Genomic DNA, 16,549 nt, shown 5'->3' with positions numbered 1-16,549 from the left:
TGTAATGTGTGCACCCAACCAGGTGCACTACCTGGCCCCACGTGCAAATATCTCTTTAAATTAATGTTTTGATTTTTTTTTTTTGGTAAATATCCAGAATTAGAATAACTGGGTCATATGGCATTTCTAGCTTAATTGTTTGAGGAATCTCCATACTGCTTCCCATAACTATCCTTATATTTAAAACAAGTGAAACAGAAGGGTATCTTCATATTAACATGAGAGATCCTTAGTCATGTTAAGAAAGATATTCATGTGTACTAGATTTACCATTCAATAATAAATTTCTTCCCCGTTACCATCTCATTGTTAAACTTACACATCTAACATGGGCAAGAATATGTTTATACAATTTAGGGGTAAGCTGGAGGCTATGTAATAATCAGTGTCCTGCTCAGTTGGATATTTGACTATTAAGCTATTTCCAAGAGTGATTAGTCACTTTAAATGTTATCGAAGTCTACATGGTAAATCCTCAACTTGCAAGTGATTTTTTTCTTCAAATCTTCTGAGTTTATGAAAGTAACACATCTCTTACATAAGAGTTTAAGTGCACTAGCTATTTAGTCAGGTGTGCTCTATCTTATTTAAAATGTTTTTAAATGTGAGGCTACATTTAATTAAATGAAGTTTCACCTGTTTTAAATGTGTAAAGGGAAAAATGTGTTTTTTTTATAGCATCTTGGCCTATATGAGTTAAAAATGGGATCCAGGATAGCAACTCCTGAATGTTACTCCCAAAATTATATTCAAATATAATTTCTTTATATTTAGTAAGCCTTACATCTCTGCTTTTAAAAAGCAAGTGAATAATAACATAGTGGCAGATTCTAGGCTAGATTGCTTTTAATGTAGGGACAGAACTCAATGACAGTATTTGCTGGTTTCTCACCATATTATTTGTGCATTGCTGACTATGTAATTTAAATACAATGTGTGACTCCTATAAAATGAAAGCATTAGCTAAGGGGAAAAATGAGGAAGGTGTACCAAACAGTATAGTACTTCCTGTGTCAGCACAGAAACAAAACAAAATGTAGCTTCAGACATGCATCGCCCACAGGGGAAGAGGGCTTTTTAGAGAGACTGAGGAGGCTGGTGGCCCTCCTTAATTTAGATCTGAAATTCCTTATTATTTGATGTTTTTAAAAATATATATTTATTTATTCCCTTTTGTTGCCCTTGTTTTATTGTTGTAGTTATTATTGATGTCATTGTTGTTGGATAGGACAGAGAGAACTGGAGAGAGAAGGGGAAGACAGAGAAGGGGAGAGAAAGACAGATACTTGCAGACTAGCTTCACTGCTAGTGAAGGGGGCTTAAACTGGGATCCTTGTGCTTTATGCCATGTGTGCTTAACCCACTGCACTACCGCCTGATTCCCATTATTTGATGTTTTTAACTTTTACTTGAGTTGTACTATTTTTGCCTTGGGTTATATTTTATTTGACTTTAGGTTATATTTGTCTTTATGCTTCATCTAGCAAAATGGGTTATTTGTAATGTTAGAACAATGACAAGTCTTACAAGTTTCTTAAAAATTGGCATAGCATTTTCATACCTTGCACAGGACAGATACACAAATAAATATTTGTTAATTTACTAGTATCTGTATATTTCTAAAATACATATTACATTTTTTCAATCTATTTTTTATTAGTGAGCTACAAGATCAAAAGATTACAAGGTACAGTTCTACACTGCACCCACCACCAAAGTTCTGACTGGGAGAATAGCAAAATGCCTATGCAAACAGAATCTCAAGCCTGAGGGACTGCAGGTCCCATGTTCAATCCCTAGCACCACTATAAGCTTGAGCACTATAAGCACCACTATTGAGCTGAGCAATGCTCTGGCAACAAAAGGGAAAAAAAGATAGAATAATGGTTAGGCAAAAGATATTCATGCCTGAGGCTCTTAAGTCCCAGACTCAATGACTAGTACTACCATAAACCAGAACTGAGCAGTGCTTTCTGTATCTCTCTCATTAAAATAAACAAGACATTAAAAAACAAAAACATAGTTTACTAGATGTTATTTTATCGTAAGATGTTTATTACTACAATGATTCATGAAGCATAGCAGATGCAGCATAAATACTAGATTTTCAGTTATCCTTAAATTGTTAAATTACTCATTATATAAGGAATTTATTAGATTCACTTATCCAGTAAATTATTTGGAGCTCTTAAGTGCCAAGTATTAAGACAAATGCGTTATTGAGGTTACATGAGCACAAACAACTGCAATGCAATGGAATTTCTAATCAGTGTTTTTGTTTGTTTTGTTTTTTTAAGAGCACTGTTCAGGTCTGTTTATAGTGGTGTGGGGGATTGAACCTGGGACTCTGAAACCTCAGACATGAAAGGCTTTTTGTATAAACATTATGCTATCTACCCCCAAACAATAGAGTTTCTACAATGGAAATCTAATAGGACACTGAAACAAGGCTGTAGTTGGCAATCAAAGGTTTGCGCAATTACCTGGATAAGCATATATTATAGTTGATTTAGCAGTCTTGCTTCTTGATTTTGGTTGCAATTTGTTACCACCTGGCTGCAGTTACCCAGTTAAAATAATCCCAAATTAAGATGACTGAGAAGCCTACTTAATTGAGACTAGTTATACACTGGCAGCGGAAAGGTATCCAATTAATGATTTCCCCTGGCACATGGCAGAGGATTCCATTTCCTTACTTTACAGAATGGGCTAAGGGAATTGCCTACTCCACTACATTTCCCTCAGAACTTCAACCTACTCCATTGGCCAACAGGTGCTAGAAAGAACAATGTGCAGCTTGGCGTTCTTGTGTACCTTTCATGCTGTTCATGTTATTCGAGCTTGCTACTGCAAGGGCAACAAAAAGGAATAAATAAATAAAAAAAATATGTCCTCGAGTTTTAGGTGGGAAAGTGTTCCACCAATGTTTTCCTCTAAGTATTTGATAGCTTCTGGTCTAATATTCAGGTCCTTGGTCCATTTTGAGTTGATTTTTGTTTCTGGTGAGATAGTGTTCAGTTTCATTCTTCTGCATGTTTTAACCCAGTTTTCCCAGCACCATTTATTGAAGACAGCCTCCTTCCTCCATTTAATACTTTGGGCCCCCTTATCAAAGATTGGATGTCCAAATGTGTATGGGTTCAGTGATTTATTATCAAATGAGGGTATGAGAGCGAACATGTTGACTGGATAAACAGTTAAAATAAACCTGATTTATTGGATTAACTGGACAAACAGTTAAAATAAACCTGCAGTAGCGCAGCAGATTTAGCCCAGATGGCTCAAAGCACAAGGACCGGTGTAAGGATACCAGTTTGAGCCTGCAGCTCACCACCTGCAGGGGAGTCACTTCACAAGAGGTGAAATAGCTCTGCAGGTGCCTATCTTTCTCTCCCCCTCTGTCTTCTCCTCCTCTCTCCATTTCTCCTTGTCCTATCAAACAATGGCAACATCAATAACTACAACAATAAAACAACAAGGGCAACAAAAGGGAATGATTAAACAAGCAAACATGATTGTGATGATTGTAAAATTCCTGACTAAAGTGTATAGAAAAACCGATAAAGACAGTTACCACTAGGGATCATAATGCCTTTAAGGGAAGGTAGAGTAGAGCAGCAGCTACTTGTGGGGAAGTAGTGAGTGTAGGTCTGAAAGGATCATGTCAAATACAAGGAATGACCTCCATGTTAATCAGATGGCAAGTGAAAGCTTACTATCTTTTGCCATGGAATGTTGTTCACATGGAACCATATCTCAAAGTATGATTGCAGATCTAGCAAAATATCTCATTTGTATAGTGCGCTGCTTTGCCATGTGCATGACCCAGTTTCTAGCCTTGCCCCTGCTGCACTGAAGGAAGATTTCATTTTTCTTTCTGTCTCTTTGTAAATACATCTAAATATCTAGATCTATCTAAATACATGCAATTACCACTATCTAAATACATGCAATTACCACTATGGATTGACAGTCAAAAACTCTTCAAAGTAAATTAGTATATTTTGTCAAGGCCTCCAGATTATTCTAGTGCAGGATACAATTTGGCAGCTTTTGCTCTAAGCTGCTTAGAGTTTGTTGTCATCTTCTTGCAGTTCTTCTTCTAGCGTTTGCCCTTCTTCCGTAGCCAGTCAACAGCGTCAGGTTGAGCCTGATGTAAAGTTTCGAGACCTCCTTTGAATCTGGAGAGGTGGCAGTTGTTGACTATGTGGGTCATAGTCTGTCTGTAGCCACAGGGGCAGTTCGGGTCGTCTCTGGCTCCCCAGCGATGGAACATAGTGGCGCACCGGCCATGGCCTGTTCGATAGCGATTGAGGAGGGCCCAATCATAACGTGCTAGGTCAAAGCCGGGTTGACGCTTGCAGGGGTCTGTGATGAGGTGTTTGTTCTTTACCTCAGCTGACTGCCAACTCTGTTTCCAAGAGTCTGGAACAGAGAAGTTCAGTGTAGGCGTAGGGGACCAGATTGGGTGACGAGACGTCAAGCGTTGGACAGGGTGGGCGAAGTATCCGCGTATATTGGCAGGTCTGGTCGAGCGTAGACGTAATGGTGGCTAACAGCAGGAGCTCTAGAGGCAGACTGATGGCTCAAACACCAACTTTACAATGTAAATAGCAGTGAGATTTCAGGCAAACAGCACAACCTTGCTATGCTCCCTGTCCCCCCTCCACACACACACACACACACACACACACACACACACACACTTTTTTTTCTAGTTTAACAAATTTTAATCTCTTACACACATAGCAGACTATTTCCTGATTGGGTTCAGGCATTCTCAGCCTGCTTCAGAATGACTAGTATGGCTGACAGTCTGAAGAACTCTACCTATGTTACATGAGTTTATCTTTCTATTGTCCAGTGTGAAGAAGCTCCTGGTTATTAAAGTGTGGTGATCTCTTCAATTATTTAAAGTATGTGTATAAGAGAATAGGGCTTGAATTTGAAGGTGCTGTTCATTCACAGGCCAGAGTGAATTTATTATAATAAAGGTATTATTATAAAGGCCAGGTTGTAGAGGTCAGGTGATGGTACACCTGGTTCTATGCTCCTTACTCTTCATCTGTGCTTTAAACAGTTCCTCTCTTATAAGGTTATTCTGAGAAATATTTCTGGTAGAGTAGGATATAAGTGAAGATGATTAAATTATGATCAACAAGTCCATTGAATATTTCCCACTACCAGAGTTCCATGTACCATCCCCTCCATTAGAAACTTTTCTATTTTTTATTTCTCTGGGAACATGGACCAAGAATCATTATGGGTCTGGCTTCTATAATTGCTTCTCCACTGGACATGGATGTTGGAAGGTCAATCCATACTCCCATCCTATTTCTTTCTTTCCCTAGTGGGGCAGAGCTCTGGAGAGGAAAGGTTCCAGGACACATTGGTGAAGTCATCTGCCCAGGGAAGTCAGGTTGGCATCATGGTAGCACCTGAAACTTGATGGCTGAAAAGCATTAGGATATAAAGCAGAACAGATTGTTTAAGAATCAGTAACATAAAGGAATAATAGTCAGGAACATAAAGAGCAGATGAAATTTGAGGTCTCCATTTTGGAAGAAGCTAGGAAGTCTATTTTAGGTATATTTCTAGGGGCCCATGACTTTGCTAATTTTTGCCTGAGCCCAACAGCTAACATGCAGGTAGGCTGAAAGTATTGTCTAGGAAGATGATGTCAAAGTTGGAAATAGGAGTAGAAAGCTGGATCAGGGCAGAGAGTAGCTCCCAAATATGGGAAAAGTATATAAATACCATTAACTATAAACCCCATCAATCTGATCTGGGGCCCATATTCAGCACAGGAGCTTGTATCTCTGTAGGTCTGAGCTCACATTCTGTGGTCATAGCTAGGAACAGTCTAGGCTGCACTAATTTCAGGACCAGTCTTCCTTGAGTGGCAAATTATGTTGACCCAGTCTCCCTTCAGAGTGGGGTAGTCCCTACTGTTGTTGTTCCACATTGAGAGCAAAGTCCTATAGAAGCCCATGAGAGGGTCCATTATGTTGTTCCTGATGGAGATGACCAATGATAGTGGAGAGAGGTATCTGTTAAAGGTCTAGGCCCATTATACCTGTGTGGAAGTTTCGGGATTCCCTGACAAGGGCCCCAGATGATGGGTGGTTTGGTAGTAACCAAGACAGCCATCATTAAAGTATGCTGTCGTCTTGGACAGGCATTATTTTAAAACTTGAATTTAGTGGTGAACATTGTTAGCTTATATATAGGCAGAATGGTATGTATTAGTAATAAGATAGATGAGAAACTACCATGCTCAGAACTGGTTAAGAAAATCAAGATCATGAACTAAGTTCAAAATCATGAGTTATGAAATGATAAAAATGGACTAGAACCCATGTTAGGCTTTGAGCTTCAATTTGGGTTTTGCCTTTTGTTAAAATTACCAGATTTTGTGACCTTAGATTAATCCTTTAATATTGATGAACTACTTGTTTGTCTAAGAAATGAGTGTATGTGCCCTAAATGTAAGAGAGTGAAATGAAAAGTAGAGGAATTGCCTAATTGCCCCAGTATGTATAGTTATATTGTTGGTAAATGGTTCATAATTTCTTTGCAGTATGCTAACAATAACTCTTAAAATGCCCCTTAAGAAGGCAAACATCTGTAAAAATTAGATAATTTTTTTTTGGCAATCCAGGGGTATTGTACATGTCCACTCTTGCTGCTCTGAATGTTTCTCCCCTACCTTTTCTCTCCACCCCTGATTTTAACCTGAACAACAACTAAAACAAAGGAGGAAGGGCACCAGTCCTCCCACAGTACCATGGCATGCCCATGTGGTGTGTGGACTTGATCCTGGGTTGTACAGTTGGCAAGGCAAGCCTCTACCTAGTGAGCTGTTTGTCAAGTCCTTAAAAACTGAAAGGATAAATATGGGATGATCTCACTCTCAGGCAGAAGTTGAAAAACAAGATCAGAAACAAAAACACAAGTAGAACCTGAAATGTAATTGGCATATCACACCAAAGTAAAAGACTGTGGGGTGGGTGGGTGGGGAGAATATAGGTCCATGAAGGATGATAAATGACATAGTGGGGGTTGTATTGTTAAGTGGGAAACTGGGGAATGTTATACATGAACAAACTATTGTATTTACTATTGAATGTAAAATATTAATTCCCCAATAAAGAAATAAATTAAAAAAAAACATTCACATATTTTTCTACACTTAACTGGTGTATCTCATTTTGCCACTATAGGCCTGCCTTTGTCAGCCAACAATTTAAAGACTTTTTCCCTTTATAACATCACCCATACCACAGACATCTCTTACTTAAACTCCACCAATTCAGTGGTTCCCACCAGAAGTGACATGACTATTTCCCACTAACATTTCATTTGTCAATATAAGTCAAAAAGTCAATTCCAACCTAAAGGGTGTAAGGAAATAAAATCCTACACTGCACCTGTAAGAAAGAGAACAGAAGGGAGTCAGGCAGTAATGCAGCGGGGGGGGGGGGGGGGGGGGTGGGTGGGTTAAGTGCACGTGGCAGGAAGTGCAAGAACCAGTGGCTTAAGCATCCTGGTTTGAGCCCCAGACTCCCCAACTGCAAGGGAGTTGCTTCACAGGCGGTGAAGCAGTTCTATAGGTGTCTATCTTTCTCTCCCCCTCTCTGTCTTCCCCTCCTCTCTCCATTTCTCTCTGTCCTATCAAACAACGATGACATCAATAACAACAACAATAAAAACTACAACAGTAAAACAAGGGCAACAAAAGGGAATAAATAAATTTTTAAAAATTTAAAAAAGAAAGAGAACAGAGTTCTGTAAACAACCTAGTGACGACATTTGCATAATCTTCCTCTGTAAATCATTTTTCATCTCCATGATTTCTTTTCCACATTTCCACATAGCAAAATGAGTCTAAACTGGTTTCCATAAATACTATCTTTCTGACCTATATCACCTTACAGTTTAGCCAAACAAAACTCTATTTGATGAAAAACATTAACTGTTGTATTTGCAGTGCTGATCTTGTAGTAAGTAAAATTGTCAGCTTACCTGCTCAATGGCACATTGCTTTCTGACTGTATCATTGACAATGATTTTTCTTTATTTTAAATGAATACAGGTAGAATATTATTTTATTTTTGTAATGTAGTTTTATATTTTAAAAAGGTGAAAAATGTTTTTTAATTCAAAGTTAATGAAAATCCTTAACCTTGTTAGGAAATCTAGCCATTATTAGGTAAATCTTATTAGGTTAAATCTGAACAAGACAAAGTTTACTTTAATGGGTTGCTCTTAGTAACCCATGCTGAAAATGTTGCCAGTTTTTGTAAAATAGCTCCATTTCTATTACTTCTTTTTAAAAGTAAGAGCAAAGAAAACTGTAAAAGAATTTTATGTGAATCTTTTATTTTTTGTGCTTATTTATACAGCACTTTTTTTTTTTTCTTTAACCAAAGAACTGTGCTCAGCTCTGGCTTATGGTGGTGCTGTTGACTGAACCTGGGATCTTGGAGCCTCAGGCATGAAAATCTTCTGCACAGCCATTATGCTCTCTCTAGTTTGAGAATTGTTTTCTTATGCTGTGTTATCTGGACAACAGTCTTTTTAATGAGACTACTGATTTTTCAGTCCCCCACCTCTGCTGTCACCATGTAAACTAGTGTCTTCTTTGATTGAAGAAATAAAATCAAAATAGTGTTAATCTTGAATTGCAAATCCTACTCAAAACCATGGTATTTGAAAACATTTTTAAAAATCCTAAAAATTTGTTCAGTAACTTACTTAACTGTATTCCACATGCTTAATCTAAAACACCTTTTCTGTCTCTTCTTTTTTTTACTCTGGTCCTCACTGTTCATGACCCACCGGTCTACAGTGTCTTTACATCCAAAATGCAAAACAGACAAATGGGCATCTCAGAGAAGAACTTGAAGAAAAGCACCAGCATCAGTGGAGACATGTGCTCACTGGAGAAGAATGATGGCAGCCAGTCTGACACAGCAGTGGGCACTCTGGGCACCAGTGGCAAAAAGCGACACTCTAGCCTTGGGGCCAAAATGGTAGCTATTGTTGGGCTCTCCCGGAAAAGTCGCAGTGCTTCTCAGCTCAGCCAAACGGGTAGGCATTTTTATGTTACTTTTGGTTTCTTGCTGCGGTAATCAAAACACATTTTCTCTTCTCTTTATTGCAGTGTGTGTGTGTATGGATGGTGTACAGGTTCTAAAGATTCCAGAGAGGCGCTGTAAACCAGTTCACCTTTCTGAAAAGAATAAAGTAAAATAAAATAAAAAGATAACTTTGACTTTCCAGTGGTGAAGGCAAGAGAAGATTGGTGGCTGCATTTGATGTCTTTCCTCCTCAGGAGAAGTTTAGCTGTGTGATCTCTGGATGGCCAGGTGCTGATTCTTGCAAAAGGGAACTTTTTTTTTCTTGACTTGTGAGAAATTTCTTTCTTCCTTTTTTCCCCTTTAGGTTCCTCACCTTGGAACCAGCCCAATTAATTTCATTTCCAGCAAGTTGCCATAATGAAGATGACACCTCATATTGTGGGTGAATAATAGAGTTCTTCTGTAGATGATAATCTAACTTCTTTTTCAGTGTGCAAGCAGTATTTATTAGTAGCATCAGTTTTCTCACTGTTGTTCTTATTTCCCTGTTAAAATTCCCAGCAGCAGGGATGGAGGCATCTTCTGCTGACAGTGAAGATATTCATTCACAGCATTGTTACTTTAAAATTCGGTTTCAAGATCACATCTGCAAAAAATAAATTAGATACAACACTCCTACTCAGAAAAACTACTACTAGCAATTAAGAAATTAAAGCAGTATCTGTTTTTGCAAATGGATGTTGATAATTAAACATTAAATCCCTAGAATCTTGGAAATAATAGCATATCCTCCACTTAAGCCAACAAAAGCTTATAATATGGTGTTTCTTTCACAGCATATAAATTATACAAAGGGGTTAAATTTCATTTATATTTGAATACTAGGGTTCTTATACTTGGAAGTCACAATATAAATCCACCACCCCAAAAAATATAAGGATATTCCTGGACCCGACTATTACTGATTTTGTTAAATATAGCAGTGATTATGGAATTTAAATTTTATGTAACAATAGGCTGAAATAGGTATTGACGATAGTCCTTGCAACTCACTATACTGAATTCCATCGTTGTTATAGGGATTTCTTAATCAATGCTCTATGATGTTATTTTTGCACATTGATATAGAAATCAAAATTCAACTTATGAACATAGTGATCATACGCATATAAATATCTCTTAAAATTGTTAGTACTTGTACCTGATTGGTTGTGTAATAAATATGCTAGATGCTGACCTTTCCAAATTGAGCATCTTAAAAATATATTTCTCTAGCAGTGAAGACTTTATTTGTTTTATTTGTTGCTCTTTTTTTTTCTTCCCTATTAGTATTCACAAGCACCTTAAGCTTAAAACTGCTACTATAACCAAAAGCTGTTAATTAAAAGAGATTAGGAGCCTTATCTGGTCATTAATAAAACTACAAATTGGATAATATGTTGTGTTAAGCTAGATAACTCCGTTAATTCAGAGTATTCTGACAAATTTTGAATACATTCTCTGTCACATGGAAAGTAAATATGAATAAAAATTTCTTTATGATGTGAACTGTTTATAATCTAGTCGGAGACAAAGCCTAAGAACATTGCTTCATGGTCATTTATCTGTGGTAAAATTACAATTGAATAGTGTATTCTGTTCCCAGGGAAAGACTAGTTGGTACAACCTGGAATTCCAAGAATGAATACCTAGCAAAGATACCTGATCTATCGCCTGAAGGGAGAGTGACAGATAACCAGGCAGAAGACAGTGAAATAGGTGTTCTAAACAGTATAGAAACTGTGATGACTAAAAATATGGAAGCATGATATGTTGAGGAATAAGCAATCAGATGTAATTTTAAGAAAATGTTAGACTAAATGTGGTTAGTGATGACATTGATGTAAACAAGGAGAGATCAAATCACAGAGTCCTTTAGACTATATTAATGTGTAAATGGTAGTAAGTTTTAAAACAGTTTTCAGCAGAAGATTAATATGGTCATATTTGCATGTCAAGTAATTTGTGAGCTACTCACGCTGCCATTTATTAATTAAATATTTTAGTATCTACCATACAAGAGGGACAATTCTAAAGAAAACATTTACATCTCAAAAGATTCTTCTCTCAGAAACTGTGTTCTTTTGGGACTACAATAAGTAGTTTGCTTAAATCAACCTCTGGCAAAGAACAATTCTGGATAAATTAACAGAGTAGTTTAGGTAAGATCCTGAGCTGAGTCAGTTACAAAAACAATGTAAGGGAGTGATAAGCTCAGGGAGTTTATAAAGACCAAAGTAGTCAGTTACCCAATTATTTATTGATTGGATATGAGGAGGCAAAGGAGAGAGAATTTTTTTTCTTTTCTTTTTTGTTTGCCTCCTGGGTTATCGCTGGGGCTCAGTGCCTGAACTACAAATTCACTGCTCCTAGAGGCCATTTATTTTTTTTCCCCATTTTTTGCCCTTGTTGTTATTATTGTTATTGTTGTTGTTGGATAGAACAGAGAGAAATCGAGAGAGGAGGGAAAGATGGAGAAGAGGAGAGAAAGACAGATACCTGCAGACCTGCTTCACCAGCAGTGAAGCGACGCTCCCTCCTCCTCCTCTGCCTCCCACTTTTGGGGGGAGCTGGGAGCTCCAACAGGGATCCTTACACCAGTCCCTGTGCTTCTAGCCTTGTGCACTTAACCCTCTGCGCTACAACCCGGCCCCCAGGGGAGAGAATTCTAAGGTAATTCTCTTATTTGTTTTTCATCAATTGGTGAGTGTTCACAGTACCAGTTTTTTGGTTTGTTTTTTTATATTTATTTTCCCTTCTGTTGTTTTTTATTGTTGTAGTTATTATTGTTGTTATTGATGTCATCGCTGTTAAATAGGTCAAAGAGAAATGGAGAGAGGAGAAGACAGATAGAAGAGAAAGACACCTGAGACCTGCTTCACCGCCTGTAAAGCGACTCCCCTGTAGGTGAGAAGCCGGGGTCTCAAACCGCAATTTTCACGCTGATCCTTAACGCCAGTCCTTAAGCTTTGCGCCACCTGTGCTTAACCAGCTGTGCTACCGCCCAGCTCCCTGTTCACAGTACCAATAAAGGATATAATAAGTATAAAAAGAGTAAATTGAGGGTAGATGTGAGTCCTTCAATTTAGGACATTACAAATTTGAGATACCTTTGAGCATCTGAGTAGGAAAGTCTAGAATGTATTTATTATAAACACTTTTGAAGCTAATATCAGAAACAGAAACATAGATCTGAGAGTTTTATATTTTAAATGATTGTATATACACATGTATACACATATAAAATATACTCCTAAATCTTATAATGTGGTAAAATTATTTTAAATCAAAGACTTTTTTTGAAAAACAAGTTTTAGATAATGCTCAAAGCCATAAACATAGCTAATATTTTCCAAGAAGAAAGAAGGGGGGGGCGAGCACTAAGCTAAGCAATACTTCATGAAATACTAACACTTGAGAGTTAGGCAAGGAAGAGACACTCATGAAGGAGACCATGAAAAAATTATCATGAAAAAAAGGAACAAAAATATGAGGGAATTGTAAGAAGTTAAGCATACAGCTTTTAAAAGAAGTATGGTCAGTATTTCTCAACAGTCAGTTTCATATTTTCATACTGTTGGTATAAATAAACCTTTTATCTTTCTTTGACACTATTTTTATAGAATTATAGACATGTTGACTATACTCAGAGAATCTGTAGCAGTGTCAGTTGACTCTGATTTGTTAATAGATTTAAGTTCTTATCCTCAAAAACAGTGTGGTGTTGGCAGATTAAGAAATGTCACTTCGTTCCTTGTTTTATCATAGACTCCACTCACACACTTCCTGTGTACAGTATGTATATATAGTTCTTTTTTGTCTGTCTTCATTGATATTTCAAAGTCAGGAGGAGAATCCATCAGAAGAAACTTATGAGATAGCAACCATTAAGAAAAGGAAGTATGTGGTATTTTAGAATCCAAATGAAGATAACAATTTTAAGAAAGGGGAGCAAACAGTGGCTCACCCATTGAACACACACATTGTCATGTGGAAGAACCTAAGCTAGAGCCCCTGCCCTCCACTTGGCAGGGGGTATACTTCAAGAGCAGTAAGTAATAGGAGAGGGAAGGTGTCAGGGAGGAAGAAAGAGAAAGGGAGAGAGGAGCAAAGGAGAAGAAAAGAAAAATGGCCACGAAAAGGAGTGGATTTGCAGTGCCAGCACGAAGCCCCTGTGATTAACCATGGTGGCAATAAAGGAAATAAATAAATAAATAAATAAATAAATAAATAAATAATAAAAGAAGACAGTTAACTGTGTCAAGTACTTCTGATAGTTCAAGCAAGATGAAGGTTGAGAATTGATCATTGGATTTGGCAAGATGGAATTTGGCACGGGCAAATTGTGTAGTGGTGGACAAAGTCCTATAAAATACATTAAAGGAAAATTTCAAGAATGAAAAGAAAAATACTAATATCTATTGAGCAGTTTTTATATGCTAAGCACTATTGTAAGTATTTTATGTGTAAGTTATTTAAACCTAATGGCAATGCTATTAAACACAGATTAATTGCTATTATCTTCATTTTACAAATGAGGAAACCACAGTAGACAGAAAGTAAATAATTTCACCAGCTGAGTAAAGATAGAAGTGGGAATTTGAGGAGCACAGCAGGTTAAGCACAGGTGGTGCAAAGTGCAAGGATCTGCTTAAGGATCCCGGTTCAAAGCCCTGGCTCCCCACCTGCAGGGGAGTGGCTTCACAGGTGGTGAAGCAGATCTGCAGGTGTCTATCTTCCTCTCCCCTTCTCTCTTTCCCTCCTCTTTCCATTTCTCTCTGTCCTATCCAACAACAATGACATCAGTAATAACTACAACAAGGGCAACAAAAGGGAGTAAATAAATAAATAAAAAGAATAGAAGAAAAAAAAAAGAAGTGGGAATTTTGACTTTGAGTGGTATGGACCTGGAAACTTCACTACTAATTGTTCTGGTTTGGTTTTGACTGGCATTGTGTAACTGAGCTTTGGGTTGTGATGGCAATGTTCTTTATATGCATGATGTCTAGTACAAAATGGAATGTGACTATTGGTTTTTTCTTAACATTAAATTAATTTAGGGGCTAGATGGTGGTACACCTGGTTGAGCACACATATTACAGTGCACAAGGACCCATGTTCAAGCCTGTGGTCCCCACCTGCAGGGGGAAAGCTTCACAAGTGGTGGAGCAGGGCTACTGGTATCCCTTTCTCAATCTTTTTTTCCCCTTTCCTCTCAATTTCTGGCTGTCTCTATTCAATAGGTAAAGATAATAATAATTTTAAATATGTTTTTAAAAATTAATTACTTAATTTAAAAATTAGACAGACATATGACTATTAACTACTATGCTGGGTAGTTCAGATAAAAATAATTAAGCTTTGGGAGTCAGGCAGTAGTACAGCGGGTTAAGCACCTGTGGCGCAAAGCACAAGGACCGGCATGAGGATACCGGTATCACTCTCCATGGATGAAGTAACTACAGTGATACCCTAAGATAGGTAACTAATGACAGGAAACTCATAAAAATCAATCTAAATTATATAGAAATTTGATAAAATACAGATCTATGTCCATTATATTGACAGCAGACCTTACCTTGTGTCTCTCTATACTTTATATATTTTGCAGTTTGTCTTTGTAAAGCTTCTTTTTCAACTATGGTATCATTTAAAATTATGTATGAGAAAGCCAAACTTGGAAGGGTCTTCAAATTGTTCTATTTTTCTATTTGTTATGTTACAATGCCAGCTGTTATATTTTGCAAACCTTGCAAACTTAATAAAAGTTTACTTATTATATTAAGCATCAGTCCCACAGGGTCACTGACCTTCACTATGGTCTTTCAGATGTATTTTCTCTTCTTTTTCTTTCTTTCTTTCTTTTTTTCTTTTCTTTTTTTTTTTTTTACCTTCTATGGCCTTGAAGTCTTTTTTTTTTAAATTTTTTATTTAAGAAAGGATTAGTGAACAAAAACATAAGGTAGGAGGGGTACAACTCCACACAATTCCCACCACCCAATCCCCATAACCCACCCCCTCCCATGGTAGCTTTCCCATTCTCCTTGAAGTCTTTTCTATTCATACAGTGCCTAGGAAGTTTTTCTGGGCAAGAATTGGAAAGTTAAGTAATTTCTGCATTTATTTATTTATTTATTTATTGACCATTCACAATTCAGTCAACAAGGCTGATTGAGGAAAATGGGAGGTTGGGGAATGTAGCCTGAGAGGAAGGAATCTGGTAAAGAACTTTTTAAAGATTTACTTATTTTAAAAGAGAATAAGAGCACAGCTATTGAGAGAAAATGAGAGAGATCAGAGGACTGCTTAACATAAGATATTGCCCCAAAGCACAGGGCACTAGGATCCTGGTTCAAGCCCCCAGCTCCCTGCCTGCAGGGGGTCACTTCACAGGCAGTGAAACAGGTCTTTCTCCCCTTCTCTCTGTCTTCCCCTCCTCTCTTGATTTTTCTCTGTCCTACCCAATGGTGATGACAGAAATAACAACAATAATATTAAAAATGATAAACAACAATGGCAACAAAAAGGGGAAAAAATAGCCTCCAGGAGCAGTGGATTTGTAGTGTAGGCACTGAGCCCCAGCAATAACCCTGGAGGGAAAAATAAGATATTGCCAGGTATTGAACCTGTGTTCTTTGGGGTGTCAGGCTTTCAAGTGCTTTATTTGAGCAAGCTAAGATATCTCTCTGACCCCAAATTAAATTTTTTAATATTTTGCACATAACTTAAAATGTCATTCTGAATTTAGAAAGTCTTTTATTTTACCACTTAACAATTTACAATTATTTATTGAATTTTAATTTTTTTTAATTGTATAGCATATAGTAAGATTTTTGTGTCATTTCTATACAGATTTTTACTGAAATGCCAGTGAAATTTTAACCTATTTAGAACCGGTCTAGTATGTTCTGTATAAGTATCGCATGCTAACCGATTGCGCCACTGGAGCTCCCGGTCTAGTATGTTCTAATGAAAATGTCTGATGAATTCACTAGCCTATGAACAGAGAACTCTGAATTATTAATGATAATATTGATGTAATTAATTTATCTCATTAACAATGTTAAACGAACACTATAGGAAAACACATGTTAAGGATGCTAACCAAGTGCCTTTAACACTAAATGTAGGTCTTTTCCTCTTCCTTGAATTTATTGGTATGTTTTAGTGCTTATAATATGTCCACATTTTATTAATTAAAAATACCAATAGTATGTCACAATTTGTCACTTGTTAATAACAAGTTCAAGTGATTCAAACATTCTATGTATGTAAACAGAATATTTCTTATATCTTAAAGCTATTATTAGCATGAATTACACTAAATAATTTCTATAACAAGTTAGGCAAGAAGCTCAGAAAGATAGAAGTTTTGTGAATGGAAATTCAGTTCTTAAATTTGAATTCCACATTATTCTAAAATTTTC

The 16,549-nt window shown here is 37.0% G+C and overlaps 1 protein-coding gene across 40 annotated transcripts in view; it reads left to right on the top strand.

The window, feature by feature from the left end:
- RIMS2 (regulating synaptic membrane exocytosis 2) overlaps nucleotides 1-16,549 on the top strand; it is a 570,974-nt gene that overhangs the window by 464,616 nt on the left and 89,809 nt on the right. For 25 of the 40 annotated variants that reach the window (XM_060196148.1, XM_060196141.1, XM_060196045.1 and 22 more), the window contains one exon: nucleotides 8,852-9,093. The exons of the other annotated variants lie outside the window; for them this stretch is intronic. In XM_060196148.1, coding sequence (XP_060052131.1) covers nucleotides 8,852-9,093 — 242 coding nt within the window. The remainder of the gene's footprint in view (nucleotides 1-8,851; nucleotides 9,094-16,549) is intronic. 40 annotated transcript variants of the gene reach the window in all.

Source organism: Erinaceus europaeus, chromosome 1, assembly GCF_950295315.1.
Source record: "Erinaceus europaeus chromosome 1, mEriEur2.1, whole genome shotgun sequence".
In the NCBI taxonomy this organism is placed as follows: domain Eukaryota; kingdom Metazoa; phylum Chordata; class Mammalia; order Eulipotyphla; family Erinaceidae; genus Erinaceus; species Erinaceus europaeus.
Note: the sequence above shows the minus strand (reverse complement) of the source record. Positions and strands in the feature narration are given on the sequence as shown.